The sequence below is a fragment of the Mauremys mutica genome, chromosome 10 (assembly GCF_020497125.1).
Source record: "Mauremys mutica isolate MM-2020 ecotype Southern chromosome 10, ASM2049712v1, whole genome shotgun sequence".
NCBI classification, from domain to species: Eukaryota; Metazoa; Chordata; order Testudines; family Geoemydidae; genus Mauremys; species Mauremys mutica.
The window spans coordinates 31,462,035-31,487,089 of NC_059081.1; the positions used below are offsets into that span (position 1 = coordinate 31,462,035).

At 49.2% G+C, this 25,055-nt stretch overlaps 1 protein-coding gene across 10 annotated transcripts in view; it reads right to left on the bottom strand.

Moving 5' to 3' along the window:
* Positions 1-25,055, bottom strand: part of BAZ2B (bromodomain adjacent to zinc finger domain 2B) — a 334,995-nt gene that overhangs the window by 118,050 nt on the left and 191,890 nt on the right. For 8 of the 10 annotated variants that reach the window (XM_044978298.1, XM_044978304.1, XM_044978305.1 and 5 more), the window contains 3 exons: positions 15,360-15,548; positions 4,003-4,167; positions 577-770 (listed from right to left, as the gene is read on the bottom strand). In XM_044978298.1, coding sequence (XP_044834233.1) covers positions 577-770; positions 4,003-4,167; positions 15,360-15,548 — 548 coding nt within the window. The remainder of the gene's footprint in view (positions 1-576; positions 771-4,002; positions 4,168-15,359; positions 15,549-25,055) is intronic. The other 2 variants (XM_044978306.1, XM_044978307.1) reach the window with 2 other exon arrangements.

The window sequence follows — 25,055 nt, forward strand, 5'->3', positions numbered from 1 at the left end:
CCAAGTCCCTTTCTTTCTAACCACGAGGAGACTGAATTCTAGCCTCCAGTTTCTATTGCTTGGACATAAGTAACTTGGGACTCAGTGAAGCAAAGTACTTAAACAGGTGCCTAACTAAGCAGGTGAGTAATCCTACTGCAATGAAAATACTTGTGCTTAAAGTTAGGCAAATGCTTAAGTACTTTGCTGAATTGAGGCCACTAATAATACTTCCATTACCTCATAGATAGGAAATCCCACTTAGGAAGATATGTGAATCTTTTCTCAAAGTGCCAAAATGTTCTTTTTACTATGAAATTCAATGTTATCTTCCCATGTATGCCCAAGTATGACTAATCTATTCAGGTTAGTGGAACCTACACATAAAGCTCTACTGCTGGCTTTTAGTTAATGGGCATAATCAACTGGTGCAAGGTGAGAAATCCTGCATTAGAGAAAAAGGAAATCCCAAGACATTGGCAAAGAAGATAAAACACTTTATATTATAATCTTAATTGCAGACAACTGAGTTTTAAAGGCCAATACTATAATCTTACATCTTTAGCCATGAATCAGCAGCTTTTTTAGGTTATTTACCTTATCTTTGATTTTGTCAGCTCTGGTATCCAAAAGCTGGGTTTTGTTTTGTTCCTGGTTACATTTGCGACCTCCCCCTCCTGAGGTTATAGCCTTTGCTTGTCCGGCAGAGCTTGCAGTGGTAGTGAGCAATACGGATGTGTTGACCCCAGATACTGATGTTGTACTGTTCCCATTTACTGATCCATTCACACCTTAAAAAAATTAAAAACTGCGGTTTACAGAATTGCAGACATTAAGCAGTCACTTCCATAATGAGTTATGGTCATATTAGCCTATATTAAGGGTACCTGTAAGCAAGAGGTCAGAACCATCAGATAAAGACATATTTAAATCTTATAATATACTGTCCTATAAAACACAACTACCCCAAGAAAAGGAGTAATTTGGAGGGGGGACTGTTGTTGTTTTTAAGGAAAACATGACAATACCAATAAGGAGACATAGAAGACTGGATTGAATAATTTGTAATTTACTGTCAGAAATCAAGAATTGTCTATTTTCAACAATACACTCAAAGTTTAGTCAGTAACGATACAATTTACTCTGTTGCAAAATAAACAGCTTAAAAACATACACTGTGCTAAGCCTCTGCTAGGAGGAATCTCTTCTTATCTTAAAGGCAAAGAGAGAAGTGTGTGTAGGAAGCTGCATCTGCAGCTTGTTATTGTACAAGGCCTGTTGGGGAGTGGAGAGATATCAATGAAGAAAAAGTGAGAAACTTGAAAGAATTTCATTTGAAATCAGACAAATTTTAGTTTTACAAATTAAGTTTCAAAAACTAAGTTTTTCAAGAGGTAATCCTTGACACACACATAATTTCCCATTCTGGGGTTCTGGAATCTTGAGCACGTGGACTTGGGAGCATGGAAGAGGATGCCAAAAATTTCCTGACTACTGCCCACCCATCAAGATCTCAGTTAAATTATATAAATTATAATTTATACCACATAGAGAGAGGATATGTGATGGCACTGGATAAAGGTTTTATTGGTGTGAATTTGGAATAATTGCAGTAAGAAATCTGCAGGCCATGTCCAATTGCTGCACCCTCATTTTTTTTTAAAAAGACGGCACTTAGAGGTTTGCATGACTAAGGCACAAGTCCTGAACTCAGCATCTGGCCCAAATACCTTGGCTTAATGACACACAGGGTGTGGGTGTGTGCAGGGAGAGGGACCCTCTCTCACTACCACCCCCCAAAATCTCCTGGGGAAGTGAGGTGAAAAACAGGAACATCTGTAAAATTATGATATCCCATGGCTCTTCCTGCCTTTCCCTGCATACTGCTACCCTGGAGATAGGTACAGTCCCCCAGAGCCAGCCCCCAACTTTGATGACGTAGTGGAACTATATTTGCTACAGGTGACTGAATATGGACTTGTATATCAACCTACTCCTTTTAAAACAAATCTGCTGTGTATACTCGGTATGCAATGGCCTAGATATATAATCACAGAAAAACAAGAAATCAAAAATATATGTCCTAGAAGTGGTATTCAGTGATTGAAAGCCCACACTGCCAAAATAAACTCATACTAAATTGTTTAGATATGGCAAGGATGATGATGATGATGATGATTGATGATGATGAATTCAAAGTAAAACTCATGCACACTACCAGAAAATAGATTATATAGGCCAGGGGTCGGCAACCTATAGCACGCGTGCCACCTTTGGCACACGAGCCCATTTTGCCTGGCACACGGCTGCCAGCCGGGGTCCCGGCCGCCGGCCCCACTCAGCCCGCTGCCGGCTGAGTGAACGGAACCTCAGGCCGGCAGGAGGCTGAGTAGGGCCGGCGGCCGGGACCCCAGACCAGCAGCAGGTGCACACCCCCAGCTCCCTCCTCACCGCGCTCGGGTTCTGCGGCTCCCGGGAGTGTGAGATGCCGGGGCGCAGGACCCTGAGCCTGCTGCGGCAGGGGTGGCAGCAGCGGCTCACACTCCTGGGAGCTGCAGAGCCCGAGCACGGCGAGGGGGGAGCTGGGGAGAGCATGGGGACCGCCGTCCACATGTATCTGCTGCAGGAGGCCCCCCTCCGGGGGAAGCAGTGGGCCGCAGCCCGGGCCGGCGCGCCCCCTGGCTCGCCCCTCACCACGCTCGGGTTCTGCAGCTCCCGGAAGTGTGAGCCGCCACTGCCCCTCCTGCAGCTCCCCCCTTCCCGCTGCCTCAGCACACCATGTGGAGTTTTGCCTCCATGTGGAGCCAGCGTCTGACCGGCATGGGTCTGGTAAGGGGAGTCCCGGGGAACAGTCAGGGAGCAGGGGGAGAGTTGGATGGGTTGGGAGTTCTGGGGGTCCTGTCGGGGGTGGGGAGTGGTTGGATGGGGTGTGGGAGTCCCCGGGGGGCTGTCTGGGGGCGGGGGTGTGGATAAGGGTTGGGGCAGTCAGGGGACAAGGAGCAGGGAGGCTTAGGTAGGGGGTGGGGTTCTGGGGGCAGTTAGGGGCAGGGGTCCCAGGAGGAGGCAGTCAGGGGACAAGGAGCAGGGGGGGCGGGGTTGGGGGTTCTGACCGGGGCAATCGGGGTGGGAAGTGGGAGGGAGTGGATGGGGGCGGGGTTAGGGCAGGGCTCTCCCCTCTTTTTTGATTGTTGAAATATGGTAACCCTAGGTGAGGGAAGAGCCGGGGGGGCGTATGTGGGCTGGCGCCCACATATATCCACTGCAGCCTGCAGGAGCCCCCGGGGGGCGCTGGGCCGCAGCCTGGGCAGGAGGAGTGGGGGGGCGCAGCTGCTCCCCGCTAGCAGCGCCGCTGCCCTCCTGCACTGCGCCAGCTCCTCCATGGCTGGGGCTAGCTCTGCCGCAAGCGGGATGCTCTGGCTCTCCAGTGCCTCCGGAAGGCGGCTCCTCCCTGCCAAGCTGCTGCAGCGGCCCAAGCCCGGGAAAGCCAGTGAGTGTACTTGGGGCGGAGGCCACCTGGGTGGGGAGGGGAGGGCTCACGGGGGGACTGTGCACCCTCCAGGGGAGTTCAGAGGGGCGGGGAGGGGGGAACCTGGTCTGGGGAGCAGCCCCTGGGGTCTATAAAGGCTCGTTGGGATTTGCCCCTCAATGAACTGATGTGCAAGGGGGGGGCCCAAGGTGGAAGTTTTGCCTAGGGCGCAAAATATCCTTGCACCGGCCCTGCCCCAGGGGGTGCGCGCACCCCAGGTTAAGAACCACTGCACTAAACTGATAAATTCTGCATTTTAATTTAATTTAAAATGAAGCTTCTTAAACATTTTAAAAAACTTGTTTACTGTACATACAACAATAGTTTATAGACTTATAGAAAGAGAGACCTTCTAAAAACGTTAAAATGTATTACCAGCACGCGAAACCTTAAATCAGAGTGAATAAATGAAGACTCAGCACACCACTTCTGAAAAGTTGCCGACCCCTGATATAGGCTCAGGCTTGTTTTATTCATGTTACAACTTCAGCTGTTACCTTTTTCTAAACCACCTCGACTATTTTTTCCTGTAGTTCTTGAATGGAATGAACTGGAATCATGATTCTGGGCAGGAGGAGCAAATAGTGGTGGAATTCCCAGAAGAGGTGGGAAAAAAGCAGCCCCTGTACGAGTGTGCACATCTGTTCGCCACCATTCTGTACCTCAAAGAAGAAGAAAAAGGAAAAAACCCAGACATTAGTTATCTCACTCAATTTAATTTTTAAATCTTCATCTAATGAAGCTTGTGTGTGCAATTTACAGCAGATCCACAAAATAAATTCTGCCTATTTTGAAGTGACTTAGAAGTACAAGCATCACTGACTTTCTCTGGGACTTACACTCTGAAGCTATTTAAGAGCTTGTGAAAATTACACCCTAAATTTTTATTTATTCCCATTTTGAAAAAAAATGCACACAAAAAAACCCCACATCAGTTGCAATACTGAGGTGACCACAACAAAATTACATTGGTGCTCGAGAACACCATCAGGAAACACAGGTCACTTTTGCATGCTCATCATCCGTCAGGTGAAAAGTGAGAGTGAGTCCATGCTGTGCCTCTTAAAAGGTGCAGCCCAGAACTCTGAGGTCAGGGAGACAAGGTGCTAAGGTACCTTTATATCAGGTGAACCCTCCCAATTTTTATCTACTCTGGGTTCTCTATCGTAACTTGAACATCCCTGTAGACCTCTCCAAATTGAGATAGCCTGGGACTGCCCTGTGGTACACAGTGATGCCAGGAACCTGTACAGCTCTGCCCCAGACATGACCATTGTGCCCCCAGCCCTGCCTCAGTTTGTCCCCTACACCAACGCCTGAAAAAAGGGTCCTTAAAAGGCAATCTTTTAATAGTAGTAGGTTTTTTGTTTTGTTTTACAGAGCATGGGGGCGGGGGGGGAAAGGAGGAAGAATCCTTCCACAGCCAAAAAGTCCTGTCAGGGCTCCTTTATGCCACTCCTGCACTTCTACACAACATAAAGAGGCCTGAGTAGGGGGATGAGAATCTCACTTTGAAAACGTTGAAAAAAAACTGATAATGTGTTTTACTAACAAAACAGGAAACCAGTTTTAGTCTTGAATAATTCATGAAATCTCCTTTTTTCAGGCAGATCAAATATACAACCATTTGACATGGTCCCTTAAGTAATCAAAATAATTGAATTTTAAACAGAGCAGCATCTTAGAATTTTTGTGGCATCTTTCACCTGGCAAGTCCCCAAAATACTATATATTAAATATTGTACATAAAACAGAGACAAGATGGGTGAGGTAATATCTTTTATTGGACCAACTTCTGTTGTGAAAGAGAGAAACTTTTGAGCTTACAGAGCACTCAAGCTAGACCAATAAGAGACATTACCCCCTCTCTAGTATACTAGGACCACCATGGCTACAACAACACTGCAATTATACTGTACATATGGCACCTCAGACACACAGACATCTCTGATGCAGAGATTAGTAGTGAGGTAGACAACCTGTGCACCATTCACTGCCCAACAGTGCTGATGCCTGAGCTTGTACGGGGATCCATGATGGCATACGAATCTGCCCAAGACAACTGTTTTGCAGTATCAGGGCCACAGTTTGTAATAGCTGCTGAAGTTACTGCAGTGGAGCCAACTTAAAAACACTTGTTAGAATGAACACATTTATTCAGCAACAAACTAAAACACACAGCATAATCCAGAAAAGAACTTTTACATCACTTCTAAAGGAATAAAAAACTGTTAAAAGAACAAGCTCCTTTGCTTAAATAAAAAAACTGGTAAAACAACTGGTTCATGTTTTGGCAAGGGGAAGACCTTTTTGAAACTTCTTTTAAATAAAAGGGGGGTGAGGAGTGGGGGGCGCGGGTCATGATCTTATACTGCCTGTAACAAGAGAGTGTCAGAAATAAGATCCGTAAATGCAAATATGACATAAGTACAAAAAAAGTTTGGACTTAATAAAACAAAGCAGTTAAGCAAGTGTGTACTGTTACATAAAATACTGTAACTTCTGAAAGAGAAAGGGAACTTACAGTTCCCTTCATGGCTTGCCACACTGTTTTTGTTTGTTTTGTTTTGTTTTTTTAAATGGTGGTAGCAGCTCTTTTGATTGTGTTGTTCAACAGTAAGGAAAGAAATTGTCATAACGTATTATGCTATTTTACACAACAACAACAAAAACCAAATAACCTCTCTCAGTGTTGCTGATCAGGCCAATGGAGCATAAGATTATGGAGTAAGCTTCCAAGGGAAATAATGGAATTCCTATTACTAATATGATTAAAAGTATAGACTGACAGAGCACTAGAAAATACATGGTACGGAACAATCTGCACAAGTAACAGGATAGACTAGATGACAAATAGGCCTTTTATATCTAACTCATGTCATTTTTTGAATTAGTGTCCGCCTCTTGGAAATTGCTGCTTTAAGGGTTCCTCTGTGCAATTATGCTTTTAAAAAAACAAAAACAAATATACTTTAAAAAAGCAGCAAGCACATGCATCAGCTTTGAGTAAGTTCCGTGTGATCAAGTTGAGAACCTGAAGAATCCATTGCTCTGCTCCACAGGAATGCTTCATTTTTAAAGAGATGGTACCAACTTCAATACAGTATGAAAATGGAAATTGTACCAACAGGAGGCAAATTCTGCTGTTATTTACACTGATGTCAATTTCTCTAGTGAAGTTAATAAAGTTACACCTGATTTACACCAGTGTAGTTGAGAGTAGAATTTAGCCTTTTATTTTAAAACAGTCATTTAGAATTACTATTCAAGAAGAGAATTTGGAAAGGACGGTTAGATTACGTGTCATGTTTTACATTCATTGGCTGACACTATTAATGGTTATGAAAACTGGATTGTGAACAATGCCGGTGACAAATACACTGATCTTATAACCTGCTATGGTGTCACTCAATATGAAGTATGTAAACTAAACAAAGAGAAATGAATTCACAGTAAAATGTGGTGGAAGAAGGTGATTACTGCTCAGAAAAAGGTAAAAATATTTGAGATGTATCAAGATGTGGAGACTACCTGAGAAGGAGAATACACTACCATGTGCTAAGAAGGGAACACAAAGAGAATGGTGACAGGGCAGCACAAAGGATGGAATAAGACAAATACCAAGCAAGAAAATTGCTTGTCCCTGGTGTGATGTGCCACCTTCAAAGATTCAAATGACACAGAATGGCTATGTACAGTTATATAGCTATGTATAGTTATGTAAACTTTCTATATTGTCTTTTAGCAGGACAGCAAAGCAAAATTCTCTGAGAAAACGTAAAACTAAAACTCTCTCTATATACAATCTTAGTCATAAAAAAACTGTACCTTTATAGATAAGATGCTTCCGGGTTAACTGAAGCACCCAAGAGGTCTCTTTTCCAAGACCATCACTGAAAAGCAGATAAGTAATGATTTAGGGCCTGATCCTAAGGGATGCTGAGGAAATGCAACTCTCATTGAAGTAAAATAAACAATTTTCTTAAACACAAAGGATTGACATCTATGGTAAATGTGGATGTTCATCATCTCTCAGAATAAGGCTTAGAGTAAGTAACTGTCATTCTATTGCACCAACATCCAGTAGATAAAATGATTACAGCTGCATGAATCATTCAGCATAACAGAGACAAATCACTGAACTACAATATTGTCCCAGGATTAAGGTCTCCTGCTCTGAATATAATTTTAACCTTCTAGACTTCACCTCAACATGCATTTCCTCTAAATGCCTTGCCTCTGTCTAGTTGTGAACCTTTATCTAGTGACAACATTCTACTTCTGTTCTATTCACATGATCTCTAAAATATAACTAGGTCATTTTGGCAAACAAAGAAGACGGTTACTCACCGTTGTAACTGTTGTTCTTTGAGATGTGTTGCTCAGATCCATTCCAGTTAGGTGTGTACGTGCTGCGTGCACGTTCGTCGGAAGATTTTTACCCTAGCAACACTCGGTGGGTCGGCTGGGCGCCCCCTGGAGTGGCGCCGCTATGGCGCCGGATATATACCCCTGCCGACCCATCTGCTCCTCAGTTCCTTCTTGCCAGCTACTCCGACAGTGGGGAAGGAGGGCGGGTCTGGAATGGATATGAGCAACACATCTCGAAGAACAACAATTACAACGGTGAGTAACCGTCTTTTCTTCTTCGAGTGATTGCTCACATGCATTCCAGTTAGGTGATTCCCAAGCCTTACGTAGGCAGTGGGGTCAGAGTGAGATGTTGCAGAATGCAAAACTGCTGAGCCAAAGGCTGCATCATCTCTGGACTCTTGGACCAATGAGGCAAAGATGTGGACCGAGGACCAGGTAGTTGCATGACATATCCCCTGGAAGGGTTTGTGAGCCAGGAAGGCAGCAGAGAAGCCTGAGCCCTGGTGGAATGTGCAGTAAGGTGGCTCGATGGAACATGGGCCAAATCACAGGAGCTGCGGATGCACGACGTCATCCAAGATGAAATCCTCTAGGAGGAGACAGGTATGCCCTTCGTCCGGTATGCCAGTATGATGAAGATTTGGGGGCGTTACGAAAGGACTTTGTCCGCTCGATATAGATTGCGAGCGCCCTACGGACATCTAGGGAGGGCAATTGTTGCTCCCTTCGTGATGAGTGTGGCTTTGGAAAGAAGACCGGAAGGAAGATATCCTGGTTGATATGAAAGGCCAACACCACCTTAGGGAGGAAGGCCGGATGTGGTCACAACTGCCCTTGTCCTTGAGAAACACAGTATACCGTGGGTCCATCGTGAGAGCGAAGCTCGGAGACTCGTCTGGCCGATGGAAAGGCTACAAGGAAAAACTGTCTTCCAGGACAGGTATATCAGCGAGCATGTTGTCAGTGGCTCGAATGGGGCAGTCATAAAACTGGTTAAAACCAGGTTGAAGACCCAGGTTTTGGTGGGGCCAACTGGGGGGTATAAACGCTCCAAGCCCTTGAGGAACCTAGAAACCACAAGGTGTAAGATTACGGAGCGGCCACACTCCGCTGGGTGGAAGGTAGATATGGCTGCCAAGTGTACCCTTGATGACCGCACCAGGCGCTGCTGCTTGAGAGACCAGAGGTAGTCCAAGATGGAATGGATCGGGACCTCGGTGGGAGAAACATTGTGCGTTTTGTAGCAGCAGGAGAAACGTTTCCACTTGGCCAGATACGTTAACCGAATGGAAGGTTTCCTACCACCCAGGAGAATCCTGTAGAACTGAGGCAGAACAACGTAACTCAGATCGGTTTAGCCACGCAGCAGCCATGCTGTGAGGTGCAGGGATTGCAAGTCTGGGTGTGAAGCTTGCCGTGATCCTGCGTTATGAGGTCTGGGCAAAGAGGCAGGGGAATAGGGTTGGCTACCGACAGGTGTAGCAACCTGGTGTACCAGTGCTGCCTGGGTCACGCTGGAGCAATCACGATCAGGTGCGCTCTGTCCCTGCGGAGTTTTAGCAGGACCCTGTGAACCAGTGGGAACGGTGGAAAAGCGTACAGCAGATGGCTCATCCATGGCATCAGAAAAGCATCCAAGATGGAGCCCGGGGAGAGGCCTTGGAATGAGGAGAACTTCTCTCTCATTGTGTTCTCGCGAGAGCGAAGAGGGCTATGCGGGGAAAGCCCCACTTCCGGAAAACGGAATGGATAACGTCCGGAGGAATCGACCACTTGTGAGACAGGAAGGATCTGCTGAGGCGATACGGCAGAATGTTCCGGACCCCTGGGAGAAAGGACGCTACCAGGTCTATCGAATGGGCTGTGCAGGAGTCCCGGAGCTGGATAGCTCTCTGCAAAGAGGGGTACGTGCTCTTCCGTACTTGTTTATGTAATACATGGCCGTTGTGTTGTCCGTGAACACCGAGACACAACGGCCTTGCAGGTGCTGCCGAAACGCCTGGTACACAAGGCAGACTGCTCTCAGCTCTCGGACATTGATGTGCAAGGCCAGCTCTTGAGCCGACCGAAGGCTGTGAGTGCGAAACTGACCCAGGTGAGCACCCCAGCCGAGAGATGGGGTGTCCATCATGAGGGACCCCGAGGGGTGAGGTGGCTGGAACAGCATCCCTGGATACACCAGGGAGGGCGTCGACTCCCAGTCAAGGGAGCCTAGGATGCTCAGGGGGAACGAGGATGACCAGGAGTATGCTATCTCTGCCCGGGTGGTACACCGAGGTGAGCCACGATTGAAGTGGACGGAGGCAAAGCCTGGCATGTTTGGTTACAAACGTGCAGGCAGCCATGTGACTCAGGAAACCTAGGCAAGTGCGAGCCAAAGTTGTCGGGAAGGTCCGTAGACCTTGTATAATTGTTACCATCGCCTGAAACCAAGGCTGAGGTAAGCAGGCTCTGGCGAGACTGGAGTTCAGGATGGCCCCAATGAATTCTATTCCCTGTGTTGGAATCAGAGTGGATTTTTCTATATTGATCATCAGGCCTAGACGCAGGAATAGGTCCGTGTCGATGCCCACATGACTGGTAACTTGGGCCCCGGTGGTCCCTCGAATGAGCCAATCGTCTAGATACGGAGAACGTGTATCCGACGGTGGCGGAGAGAGGCGGCAACTACAGCCATGCACTTTGAATACACTTGGGCTGTATAGAGGCCAACCGGGAGGATCATAAACTGGAAATGATGACGGTTGGCCACAAACCGGGGGTACCTTCTGTGTGGTGGAGAAATGGCGACGTGAAAATACGCGCCCTTCATATTGAGGGCGGCATACCAGTCTCTGGGATCCAAGGATGGGATGACGGTCCCCATGGATACCATGCGGAACTTCAGCTGTACCATGAACTTGTTGAGTTCCCGCAGGTCTAGGATAGGTCTGAGACCTCCCTCCGCCTAGGGGATTAGGAATTAGTGGGAGTAGACCCCTTTGCCCCTTTCGTCCTTAGGTACCGCCTCTATAGCTCCGATGGAGAGGAGCGTCTGCAGCTCTTGCAAGAGGAATCGCTCGTGAGAGGGGTCCCTAAGAGGGACGAGGATGGATAGGCTTTTGCCCCATTGGTGGTTAGAAGGACCCTAATTTTGGCTCCTTTGGGGTCCTGATTGACGCCTACGACCGCCTAAGCCACGCCCGCTGGCAAAGCCCTGTCTTTGTCTAGGCGCAGGGTAAGAGCGGTGAGGCTGGGGACAGAAAGGTTGGCGCTGAAGCACCGTCGTGTGTATACCGAGAGAGAACGCAAAGTGACCCTGCTGCCCTTTAGGCTTTGCAGCCTAGGGCCAGTTTTTTCGGAGAACAGGCCTTTGCCATTGAAGGGCAAGTCCTGTATAGTGTGCAGCAGCTGCGAGGGAAGGCTCGATAACTGGGGCCATGAAATGCGCCTCGTGGCAACACCCGAGGCCAGAGTCGTGGCAGCGGAGTCTGCTGCATCCAACGAAGCCTGGAGGGAAGCTCTCGCCAGCTTCTTCCTTTCTTCCAGGAGGGCATCGAACTCTTGACGGGAGTTCTGAGGAACCGACTCTGTAAATTTGCCCGCCACCGTCCATAGTAGCGGCTAAGCAGGGCTTGCTGGTTTGCTACTTGAAGTTGCAGGGCCCCTGCCGAGTACATCTTACAGCCCAGTAAGACCATTCGCCTAGCCTCCTTGGATTTAGGGGCTGGTGCCTGCTGGCCATGGCATTCCGTCTCATTGACGGACTGGACGACAAGGGAGCAGGGGGGACGATGTACATATAGGTACTTGTAGCCCCTGGAGGATACCATGCACATGCATTCGACTGCCCTGCCCACGGGCGGGATAGTGGCTGGAGACTGCCAGATGGTATTCTGATTGGCCTTGACCGCAGAATGAACGGTAGGGCCACTCTAGTGGGGGCGACAGCCGACAGAATGTCTACGACCGGATCCTGTATCTCCGAGACTTCCGCCACTTGGAGATTCATATTGAGTGCCACCCGTCTCAGGAGGTCCTGATGGGCCCCCAAGTCGATTAGAGGAGGGCCCGAGGAGTATGCTCCTGCCACCGCCCCATCTGGGGAGGAGGAAGAAGAAAGGCCAGGGACAAGTGGGTCCTGTGTGGGCTCGCAGCCCTGGACAACCTCCTGATCCTTGGGGACTGGGAGTCCGGTGGCTGAACCGGGGCTTCCTCCGTACCGGTCGGAGGGGGACGACTAACTGTCGCCTCTGGTACCCACTGCTCTGACGGAACAGAGTGCGATGGGATCACAGGTACACCTTTGGCCTGATGGCACGCCCAAGATGTACAGGGTGACCACTGATGGGGGTCAGGGTCCTGGGGCTGGGGCACCTGGAAGACTCTGGTGTGCACATCCGAATCACAGTCCTGCGTGTATGAACTGCCCGCGCGGGACGACACTGATGCATGTTTGGATGGCCATGGAGGAGCTGAAAAGCCCTGGCAGAGTCTCCCTCTCTAGCTGACGTCGCTTGACGTGGCACCGGGTATCGGTACCGGGAGGCATACCGGTACTGGGAGCGAGAACAGGACCTGCGACCGGAGCGGTGCCGGGAGGTCGACCGAGATCTCAAGGCTCGACGTCGGGAGTGGCTACGGGAGACTAGTGCCTGGAGCGGTGCTGGGAGCTGGATCAGCGCCGAGTGTACCGGGCCGGCGAACGGGACGCTGATCGGTGCCGCGAGTAAGACCAGTACCAAAGTGGAGAACGGTGCCAGGACTGCGAGAGGCGTGGGCACCTGGATTGGCAACGGGACCGAGAACATCTGCGGGACCGCGATCATGAACGGTGCCGCTCTGCGGTGCCGACGTGGGGTGGTCTGATCAAGGCAGGCTTGCCGATCGACTATATAACCCGCACTGGCGGAGCCGGGGATTGAGGCAGCGCAGGCGCTGTCATTGCAATCAACTCCCTCGCCGTGGAAAATGTCTCTGGTGTGGAGGGAATAGTGAGCTCAACCACGGTTCGCACCGGGGAGCGTTCAGGCACCAGACTCGACGGCTCTTGTGTGGCCGGAGTCGACAGTGCCGATATTGTCGGTGCCGCGGCAGATATCGGAGCTGGCGGTCCGACTTAGTATAGCGCTCGGGCTGCGGAGCAGGTGGCTCTGACGCAGCTTAATAGTGAGCTCAACCACGGCTCGTACCGGGGAGCTTTCAGGCACCGGACTCGACGGCTCTTGCGTGGCCGGAGGCGACGGTGCCGATATTGTCGGTGCCACGGCAGGTATCAGTGCCGGGCAGTCCGACTTAGTATAGCGCTCGGGCTGCGGAGCAGGCGGCTCGGACGCAGCAGGAGTCTTGTGCCTCTTCATCCTCCAGGAGAGGGATCCGTGCCAAGCGGATGTCGGTGCCGGAGACGGCCGGCACCGAGAGGCCTTGGCGGTACCGGCGATCCAGTGCCGAGGGAGCGGTTCTTGAAGGCTGACCAGCGCTCGATGCCGAGGGCGGAGGAGTAAGAGCTGCCTCTCTTAGGAGCTGCTTGAGATGAAAGTCCCGCTCCCCTTTTGTTCTTGGCTTAAAGGCCTTACAAATGCGGCACTTATCTGTTAGGTGAGATCCCTCGAGGCACTTAAGAAAGGATCTCTTGTCGGCATTGGCTTATGGCCGGCCGAGCGCGGTTTGAAACCCTGTGAACCGGGCATAGTACCCTGCACTGGGTGCGGGGAAGGGGATAATCCCCGAACCCCTGTGAACCATACACTAACTATACTACAAACGAATAAAGTTAACTACCACTATATAAATCTGAACTATATATACAGAATTAACGAGAGAAACTATGAGTAGCTAGGGAAGTGGAGGTCAGCTAAGCTGCATTCCACTATTCCAACGACCAACACGGGCGGTAAGAAGGAACTGAGGAGCAGATGGGTCGGCAGGGGTATATATCCGGCGCCATAGCGGCACCACTCCAGGGGGCGCCCAGCTGACCCACCGAGTGTTGCTAGGGTAAAAATCTTCCGACGAACGTGCACGCGTCGCGCACACACCTAACTGGAATGCATATGAGCAATCACTCGAAGAAGAATAAAAGATTACAAGGAATTACAAGGTTTGCTCAGGGTTTTTATCAAGAGAGGATGAGTAAGCCAAGTGGAATTTTGGAGGTAGAATTCTAGTCTTACAAATTCTATTTTAAAAAATATATATATAGTCTTTACACATAGTTCAGTTCCTAGAAAGGAAAATCCCGTTCTCGTGAAAAAATATTCTGTTGCAATCTACAGAAGACTGAGTTACGAAAACACTTTGCTTCATCAGGAGACAAATTTTGACACCCACACTTCTCTAGGATGCTCAATGTGTATTAAGATATGAGGTTTTGTTTCCTCAGACAGGGGATTAAAGAGTTCTAAATACTAGCAGAATTAGGATGTGGGAAAATACTAGCAGAATATCTGACAACTTAAAATGGAAGTCAGATGCTACCGGGGCACATAATTTTGTACATGCAAAAAAACCGATCTCCCACAGAATTCTGCAATTTTGTTTAGGATAGGGCTTATTAGAGCTTACTGTAAAATTTTACAAGACGCCACCATGAATAAAAATTTATTACCAGTAACAACAGTTATATAAGGGTATATAATCATTACCCTAAAGCAGTGTCTGTAGTATTTCCATACTTTGGGACCCTACGGAGTTGCTACAACTTGACAATTTTTAGGTACCTATTCACCTAGGGTAAAATTTTCAAAACTAGCTACAGAACCCAGGTTCTAAGTCTCATTTACAAAAGTGACAGGCACTTAGGATCCTAAGTCCCATTGACTTTCAATGAGACATGGGCACCCTAAGTCATTAAAGTGCTTTTGAAAATTTTAACCATTGTCCTTGACCCCCAAAGTGAAGAAAAAATTCATGGTTCTTATCAATCAATCACAGCTTGAGCTGACAAAGGACAACTAAAATCAACATTATCTCTTGAGCTTGATTAGAACTTTCACTATTACAGGTGTCGGACAGAAAACACAATTGAAAAAGTTACCCCAAAAAAGGGAGAATAGATCCATTACCCTTGCATCTTTTCTCAATATTAAATAAATATCTTCCAATGTTATTGTTTGTGATGAACACATACACCTAATAGAAACAAAGGCATGTTAAGATGAAAAAAAAACAAAAACAAGTGTCTGGCTGGTTAAACCTCACTATTGGTGAGAACACCTATTACTTCTGTTACACACTACAGTGGTTCTTCGAGGACCACTCCTGAGAGGCTATTAGTGATAATCTCGGCCAATCCGCAATGTTTTCCTTTCCTCACATTATAAATTACACTCAGGAATTTCCTGGACCTTGCCCAGCCCCAGATCTTGAGGCCTTTGACACAGGAAAGTTGAACCTCTTCTACCTTGCTTGTTGATGTAAAATAAATCACTGTCTATTTGAATTAGGACAGTTCATTGTTTCTTCTTCAGAAGCTTGAATATTCTTTGTAACAGATGTTTACCTGGAAAAGGTGCTAGTTGGGGATGTGCTGCTAAGGCTGTGGGAGTACCAAGTGTTCCCAAGCCACCAAACTCTGAATGCCCTGAGCTGGCTGTATGTAGACCAAAGACTGGGTGGCTGACCATTGGGAAGGCACTCGACACTGTGGACAGGTTACACGGTTGATCCCCAGCTGTTCTGAATAAATGTCCTGAGGGGAAAAAACAACACTTGAAATTGTACTATCAAAAACAGATGCTAATCATGTGAAGCCCAACCCTCATGCTTATAGAAAGTTTATAAAAAACCTTTATCATTTTTTAAAGAACGGTTGTGTAGTTTTACATGTAGTATCCTTTGTTATTGCCATTCACTTCCTATAAAATACAGATATTATCTGGAAACATTAACAATCCTAATAAAAAGTTTGAAATATAAAAGATGGTAAAAAGATATAGTATTTATCTCTGTAATTATTTTAGTAGTCGAATGTTTTTCTATTCCCTTTAGATAGTGGTGCAGGATCAGAGATAACCCATGGGCCCTGCATGACCAAAACTGACAACAACACTACCATGTCTATCCTATATATATATATATATATATATATATATATATATATATATATATATATATATATATATATATTTTGCTGTATTCTGCAGTCTTGACTCAAGCAAACTCCCATTTTAATTCAATAGGAGGACGTGCAAATCGGGCACTCCTTCAGGATTCTGATCATCCTTACAGTAGATTTGAGAATGAATGAAAACAGACACTGTTGAATCTCCTCATCGAAAGCTAAGATTCCAGGATAAATGAGCACTTTTATTTTCCTTTTCAGCAGTCTTCAGGCTTCCTTTTTTTGCAAGTTTTCAGACAGTAAAAATAAGTGCACAAATATTTACTAAAATACATATATTTTAAATCTGGCATATTTACCTTTTAGAACTAAATTTTTATAAACACTTTTGGTTTTTGAAATGTTTGCCAATTGTGCTCTCATTAAATGTGAAATGTCACCTTTCCTCTTCTAATAAATCTTTTCTTTGGAATCTGATTTAAATAGTTAGCTTCCTAATCATGTATTTGAACTAATATCTTAGCTCACTTTTCTCTTCAAAAAATAAACAAAATTCCTCTGTTCTCATTTTCCAAAATAAAGATTTTCTTTCTAAATCTCTTGTATGCATATAAGTGGTGGCAAGAGTAAAGGGAGTGCTTGACATTGCAGAAATATGGTATTAGTGTTGACGAGAAATAATTACAGTATACAAATTCTTTAGTATCAAAATAGTATGTATAGTATTTTAAAGATGCAAAATGTGATATTCTTCTCTGTTTGTACTGCATCCAGCACAACGGTCCAGGTCCTGGACTAGGGCTCATACGCATTATGGTAATACAAATAATAATCACTATCACCATGGTCCTATTCCACTACCAGGTCTTCTAGTTCACCTACTTCAAAGTTTTTGCTATTAAAGCTCTCATCCTTGCACCATTTCATCTCTTTCTTCTATTGGTTCTATCTTGTCATAATTCCAGATTATGAGCTCTCTGGAGCAGGGACCGTCTTTTTTATAATTGTTTATATAGTATCTAGCACAATGTGGCCCTGATTGGGTAATGTAGGTACCACTGCAATGCAATTGCATCCTCACTTCCTTATTCACCTCCACATGGGTATATAGTTTTTCATTTTTTACCTTTGCCTATATTTATCTCCTTTATCTGACACCTTGTTATTTTTCAGGCATTTATGTCAGCCATACAGAGATTCATTTGTTTTAATGAAATACCCAGCAGATATTGTTGTCTGACTTGAGTTTTTCCTTAGTGCCTGTTGATTTCCCCCTAGTGTCTAGTTTAAATAATTCTCACAAACCTTGTCACAGCTTTCTGTGACAGACATCTGATTCCACTGCAATTAACACGGAGCCCACCCCTTCTGCCTAGGCTCTCCTTGCACCCACAGTGCTTAACAAATGTAATGAAATGCTGCTTCTTTGCACAATGTTCTCATTCACACCTTGAGACCCTGAAGTTTCTATAGTCTGTCTGACCCTGGGAGTGCACCTGGAAACATTTCAGAAAAATGACCATAGATGCTTAAGACCCTTCCTGATAATTTAAATTTAGCTGCCTAGCTATATCTCAGAATGTTAATTGCATCCCCTTGATGGACCTCTTTGGTGCATGAAGAACGTTCAGTCTCCTCTGTATTTATTAGAAGGAGTGTCCCAACTAAGACAGTTTGTCCTTTTGTCCCTACATGAAAATTGTACCAATAAAAATTTTAATAAATTCAAACATTTATTCTGGTGCCCCGTAGTACAGATGCAGTTTGGGTCTGATGGGAGGGCAGCAACAAGTCTTAACACCTTTCAGCCACTAATGTTTCATTTTCCTGATGTATAATAGAGAAATGACCACAGAGAATGAAGGGTGTCTGTAGTCATCTTTGCCTTCTGCAGAACCACCTACACCTGGTTGCTCAACACAGTCAGGGCCGGTGCTTCCATTAGGCGACCCTAGGCGGTCGCCAGGATTTGGGGGGCGGCATTTTGTGCGCTCCCCACGGGGCACGCGGGAGCTTCCGGTTCCGCTCCCATCGCTCCGCCAAAGAAGGACATTCTACCATCGAGACGCGGAAAAAAGCGGCAGGCAATTGAGCAGCTCAATGACTGCCGCTGTCGCCTGCGGCATTTCAGTGGAGGGTCCTTCTTTGGCGGCGCGATGGGAGTGGAACCGGAAGCTCCTGCACGCCCCATGGGGAGCGCACAAAATGCTGCCCCCCTGAATTCTGCCTAGGGCGCCAAAAACTCTGGCGCCACTCCTGAACACAGTACTGCTGAATGTCCCACACCATTTTCCGGCCTCCAAAGGGGAGAGAGAATCAATCTAAGATCTCGTAGCTGAAGTTGCGTATCTTAGATTGACTTAGAATCACTTACTTTGCATCCTCGCGGCGCGGGACCAACGGCCGCCACTCCCCTGTCAACTTTGCTTCCACCTCTCACCGAGCTGGAGTTCAGCAGTCGACAGGAGAGCAATCAGGGATCGATTTATCGTGTCTACACTACACGCGATAAATCGATCCCCGATATATCGATCGCTACCCGCCGATCTGGCGGGTAGTGTAGACATACCCAAAGAGACATCACACAAAAAAACCAGTACCAACATCAAAGCTGTGATCCAGGACACAATGCTGGGAATTTGACTGGTCCTTCCGCTGACCATAGCCACCTGAACAACCAATCTTTCACATTGGAGTGTACTGGTGGAAGACATCACTGGCGCTGTCTCTGGATCAGACATACTTTTTCTCCATCTACTGCAGCAAAGAGAAAATGAGAGGTGTGGTGTCCACCATGCCTTATACACCAGTTCATCAAGAACAGGAAGCACGGCATGGCATGGCAATTCTATTTGTAAGGGGAGCCTGATCCAAGTACCTTATCAATCTTGGCTCTTTAGGATTCCTGAAAGTAATTAGTTCTAATCAGCTAGTGAAACCAGGGTGGATATCAGTTCCTGCAGGGCACAGTCACTGTATTATTCTCCCCTCTGTGGATATGTAGTTAGCATCTCACTAATCTGCTAAAATCCAAACAGCACTCATCTCTAGGCCCATCCCACAATAGTAGCACAAAAAGAGCCAGTGGTGCCAAAATGGGTATAAACATTGGCTTCAGTGCAGGTAAGCATTACCAAGAAAATGTCTGTGCCAGTATATCCAAGCTCCAGAGCACAAACATCTATTTCAGTGCAGAAAGGGCTTCCCCAGAACCTCTTCCAGATTCTCTGTTTGATGCAAAGACTAGTGGTACTGTCATTCACATATATGATCATGTTATCCATGTGATAAATTGCAAAGGCAGGTGATCATGAATGTTCTTCACACAAAAGGGTGGAAGGATCAGGAATAGCATGACAAAAAACCTTTTCCTCTATCTTTTTCAATACTCAATTATATACTTTAAAATACTACAGAAAACAAGGGCTCATTTGAATTAATTTTTTTAAACAAAAAAAAGTTGCATGGTGACTTCTTACTAGAAAACAGGTATATGTGAAATAATATATGTTTTACATAAAAATTTAGTAGGGCATAACCCTGTAGAAATATCATATGAAATAAGAATGACACTGTGCAACAGGGTAAAGAAAAAAATGGTTACTTACCTTTGTAACTGTTGTTCTTCGAGATGTGTTGCTCATATCCATTCCAGTTAGGTGTGTGCGCGCCGCGTGCACTTTCGTCGGAAGACTTTTACCCTAGCAACCCCAGTGGGTCGGCTGAGCGCCATAACGGCACCGCATATATACCTCAGCCGACCCACCCGACCCTCAGTTCCTTCTTGCCGGCTACTCCGACAGTGGGGAAGGAGGGTGGGTGTGGAATGGATATGAGCAACACATCTCGAAGAACAACAGTTACAAAGGTAAGTAACCGTTTTTTCTTCTTCGAGTGATTGCTCATATCCATTCCAGTTAGGTGAATCCCAAGCCTTACCTAGGCGGTGGGGTCGGAGTGAGATGTGGCGGTATGCAGGACCGCAGAGCCAAAGGCTGCGTCACCTCTCGACTGTTGGACCAGGGCGTAGTGTGAGGCGAAAGTATGGACGGACGACCACGTCACCGCTCTGCATATCTCTTGTATGGGTACTTGCGCCAGAAAGGCAGCGGACGACGCCTGGGCCCTGGTAGAGTGGGCGGTGAGATGGCCCAAGGGGACATTAGCCAAGTTATAGCAGGTGCGAATGCACTCCATGAGCCACGAGGAGATTCGCTGCGATGAGAGAGGAAGACCTCGCATCCAGGTCAGCAATTGCCACAAACAGTTGCGGAGATTTGCGGAACGGTCTTGTCCGATCAACGTAGAAAGCCAACGCCCTGCGAACATCGAGGGAGTGAAGTCGTTGCTCTCTCAGAGATGCGTGAGGTTTCGGAAAGAAAACTGGCAGGAAGATATCCTGGTTATTGTGGAAGGCGGACACTACCTTCGGGAGAAACGCCGGATGTGGACGTAGCTGTACCTTGTCCTTATGGAAAACGGTGTATGGCGGGTCCGCCATGAGCGCCTTGAGCTCAGAGACTCGTCTGGCGGATGTGATAGCCACGAGAAATACCGTCTTCCATGAGAGGTACAGCAAGGAGCAGGTGGCCAGCGGCTCGAAGGGCGGAGACATGAGCCTGTTGAGGACCAGATTGAGGTCCCAGGTGGGAGTCGGATGACGCACCTGGGGGTAGAGACGATCAAGGCCCTTTCTGAAGCGAGTAGTCAGCGGGTGAGAGAACAGCGTATATCCCGCCTCACCGGGGTGGAAAGCGGAGATGGCCGCTAAGTGCACTTTGATGGAGGACAGCGCAAGACCTTGTTGTTTTAGCGACCAGAGATAGTCCAGGACCATCGGAAGCGGGAGTTCCGAAGGAATAGCGTCACGCGCTTGAGCCCAGCAAGCGAAGCGCTTCCACTTGGCCAGGTAGGTAGATCGAGTGGAAGGCTTTCTGCTGCTCAATAAAACGTGCTGCACGGGAGCAGAGCAGCGCAACTCCGTCTGGTCTAGCCACTGAGGAGCCACGCCGTGAGGTGGAGGGCCGGCAGGTCCGGGTGACGGAGAGTGCCGTGATCTTGTGTTATAAGATCTGGGTGAAGCGGTAGAGGAATTGGGCTGGCTACCGAGAGACGGAGCAGCATGGTGAACCAGTGTTGCCTGGGTCACGCTGGTGCAATTAAGATGAGACGTGCCTTGTCCCGTCAGAGCTTCAGCAGGAGGAAAGGCGTAGAACAGGTGACGAGTCCATGGAAGGAGAAACGCGTCCGACAGAGAGCCTGGTGCCAGGCCTTGAAAGGAGCAAAACTCCTGGCATTTGCGGTTCAATCGGGACACAAACAAGTCTACGTGGGGAAATCCCCACTGTCAGAAAATGGCATGAGCGATGTCTGCTCTCAGCGACCACTCGTGGCAGAGAAAGGACCTGCTCAGGTGATCCGCGATGGTGTTCTTGACGCCAGGAAGGAACGACGCCACCAGATGTATCGAGTGGGCTATGCAGAATTCCCACAGTAGCATCGCCTCGTCGCAGAGGGGGGATGAGCGGGTCCCGCCTTGCTTGTTGATATAATACATGGCCGTTATGTTGTTCGTAAAGACCGAGACACAACGGCCGTGGAGGCGAGTCTGGAACGCTCGGCAGGCCAGGCGTACTGCCCGGAGCTCCCTGACGTTGATGTGCATGTTCAATTCCTGCAGCGACCAAAGACCTTGAGTCTGAAGATCGCCGAGATGGGCTCCCCATCCAAGGGACGAGGCGTCCGTTGTCAGAGACAGGGAAGGTTGAGGAGCCTGGAATGGGACCCCCGCACATACGTGGGACGGGGTCAGCCACCAATCCAGGGATTGAAGGACACCCGCTGGGATGGTGAGTATGGTATCCAGGGGGTCCCTGTGTGGGCGGTACCTGGAATGGAGCCACAGCTGAAGCGGGCGGAGGCGGAGCCTGGCAAACGGAGTGACGTGTGTGCAAGCCACTATATGACCGAGGAGGCGGAGGCAAGCACGGGCTGAGGTCATGCGAGAGGCCTGTAGGTCATGGATTAGCTGCGTAAGGGCCTGGAACCGGACCTGCGGAAGGAAGGCTCTGGCTAGAGAGGAGTCCAGGGTCGCGCCAATAAAATCCAACCTCTGAGTTGGAACTAAGGTGGACTTCTCTATGTTGAGAAGTAGGCCTAGGCGCGTGAGTAAGTCCTTGATCTCTGTGACATGTTGCTGGACCGTGGCCTGCGAGTCCCCCCTGATGAGCCAGTCGTCCAGGTAGGGAAAAACGGAGATGCCGCGTCGACGGAGGTGGGTGGCGACAACGGCCATGCACTTTGTGAACACCCTTGGGGCCGTGGAGAGGCCGAAGGGGAGTACCGCAAACTGGAAGTGTAGGTGAGCGATTGTGAAACGGAGGAAGCGTCTGTGCGGTGGGAAGATGGCGATATGAAAATAAGCGTCCTTCATATCCAGGGCGGCATACCAGTCTCCTGGATCCAAAGTAGGGATAATGACCCCGAGGGATACCATGCGGAACTTCAACTTCAGCATGTATGCGTTGAGTCCTCGCAGGTCGAGAATGGGTCGAAGGCCTCCTTTGGACTTGGGGATCAAAAAATAACGGGAATAAAACCCCTTGCCCCGTTCCGCGTCCGGAACCTTCTCGACCGCTCCGATGGCTAGGAGCGAGTGCACCTCTTGTAAGAGGAGTTGCTCGTGAGAGGGGTCCCTGAAGAGGGACCGGGAAGGAGGGTGGGAAGGTGGAGGTGAAACGAACTGGAGTTGGTAACCACGTTCTACAGTGCGCAGGACCCAGGCATCGGTGGTCAGCCGGGCCCACGCCGGGAGGAAATAGGAAAGGCGGTTGGAAAAAAGCAGGGAGGAATTTGGAGGAAGAGCTGGTATGTCGTCCCCGGGCGCATCTTCAAAAAGATGGTTTAGGCCCCGGTGGTTTAGAGGGGGCTCGCCCTTGGGACGGTCGGTTGCCAGGCCGTCGCCCACGGCCGCCACGACCCCGCCGCCGACCAGAGTCTTGCCTGTAGTGAGGCATATAGTAAGGGCGGTTAAACTGGGGACGGAACGGACGCCTCTGGGTAGCCGGGGTATGCATCCCCAAAGTGCAGATGATAACCCTGTTGTCCTTTAGATTTTGAAGCTTGGAGTCCGTCTTTTCTGAAAAGAGCTCCTTCGAATCAAAAGGAAGGTCCTGAATGGTATATTGAACCTCAGGAGGAAGCGTCGAACTCTGGAGCCAAGAGATCCGGCGCATGGTAACGCCCGAGGCTACAGTATGTGCCGCCGAGTCAGCCACGTCTAAGGAGGCCTGTAAGGAGGTGCGTGCTACCTTTTTGCCTTCTTCTACAAAGGCTGCAAACTCCTGTTGGGAATCCTGAGGCAGGAGCTCTTTATATTTTTCTACCTCAGCCCAAGTGTCATGGCCGTAGCGGCTGAGCAAGGCCTGCTGGTTAGCCACACGGATCTGTAGGGCACCGGCAGAGTAGACCTTGCGACCAAGCAAGTCCATGCGCTTGGCCTCCTTTGACTTAGGAGCCGGGCCCTGCTGGCCGTTGTGCTCTTTGTCGTTGACCGACTGCACCACTAAGGACGAGGGGGCAGGGTGCACATACAAATGTTCGTATCCCCTGGAAAGGACCATGTATCTGCGTTCCACCCCTCGGGCTGTGGGCGCAATAGACGACGGAGTCTGCCACAAGGTATCAGCGTTCGCCTGGATAGTCCTTATGAAGGGGAGAGCTATGCGGGTTGGAGCGTCCGTGGACAAAATGGTCACTATCGGATCATTGACTTCCGATACCTCCTCAGCCTGCAGATCCATTCGCAGTGCCACCCTGCGAAGGAGCTCTTGGTGCGCTCTTAAGTCAATTGGCGGGGGACCTGCTGATGACGAGCCTGCTACCGCCTCATCCGGGGGAGAGGAGGAGGAAGAAGTGCCGGGCAGAATGGCGTCTTGGTCAGCATCTGGCCCCTGTAAAGGTTCCTGCCCCAGAGGTTCCTGGGCAGGCTGAGCCCCTTCGTCTGCACCGGATGGTACCTCAGTGTCAACTGGGGGGCGGCTTACGGTAGCCTCTGGGACGCGTGGCTCATGCGATACGGTGCGCATAGGAGGCACAGGAGGGCCTTGGCTTTGGTGGTAGGCCCAAGGGGTCCAATAACCCCACTGATTTGGGTCCTGGTCCGCAGGATGGGATTGCCGGAAAACTCCCGAAGGGACCTGAGAGTCGTGGTCATCGACATAGTAGCTGTCGGCGTGTGAGGAGGCCGAAGCGTGTCGAGAGGGCCAAGGAGGAGCAGATAAGCCTTGCGCCGAAGTGCCCACAGATCTCATTTCCCGCCTTTGTGGTGAACAGTGCCGGGAGGCATCTCGGTATCGAGAGCAGGAGCGAGAATGGGACCTGCGACCGGCGCGGTGCCGGGAGGTCGACCGGGATCTCCATGATCGGTGCCGGGAGCAACTCCGCGAGTAGCGGCGGCCATATCGGTACCGAGAGCTTGATCGGTGCTGGGAGTGACGGGTCGGAGATCGAGAGAACGACCGGTGCCGCGTGGTTGAGCAGTGCCGGGACTGCGAGCGGCGGTGTGATCGACGGCCAGATCGGGATCGGCGCCGAGAGTGGGAGCGGCGTCGAGAACGGGAACGGGTTCGGTGCCGGTCAGAGTCGGTGCCAGCAGGTGGCCTAAACATGGACGGCTTGCCCATGGAGCGGGGTGCCCGCACCGGGGGCGGTGGCACAACCGGTTCTGTCAGCGCAATGAGGTCCCGTGCCGCCTCGAAGGTCTCAGGAGTCGATGGCAGTGGCATCTCAACCGCGGCCGGAGCTGGGGAGGTTACAGGTGCCGGGCTCCACGGCCTCTCAGGGGCCGGAGTCGCCGGTGCCAGCAGAAGCGTCTGCGGCAGAGGAACCGGTGCTGTGGCAGGTTTCGGTGCCGGGCGGTCCGGACGGGGCGCACTCTGGGGCTTCGGAGCCGGCGGTGCCGCGGAGGCAGCAGCCTTTCCTTTCTTCGCCCTCGGCGAGAGAGAGCGTCTTTGGGCCGGTTTCGGTGCCGATGGCGGTTTCGGTGGCACCGCAGAGTGGTCCGGCGCCGTGGCGGTGCTGCGAGAGTCCGTCGGGGCAGCGGGCAGTGCCACGGCCGGAGGGGTTAAGACTGCC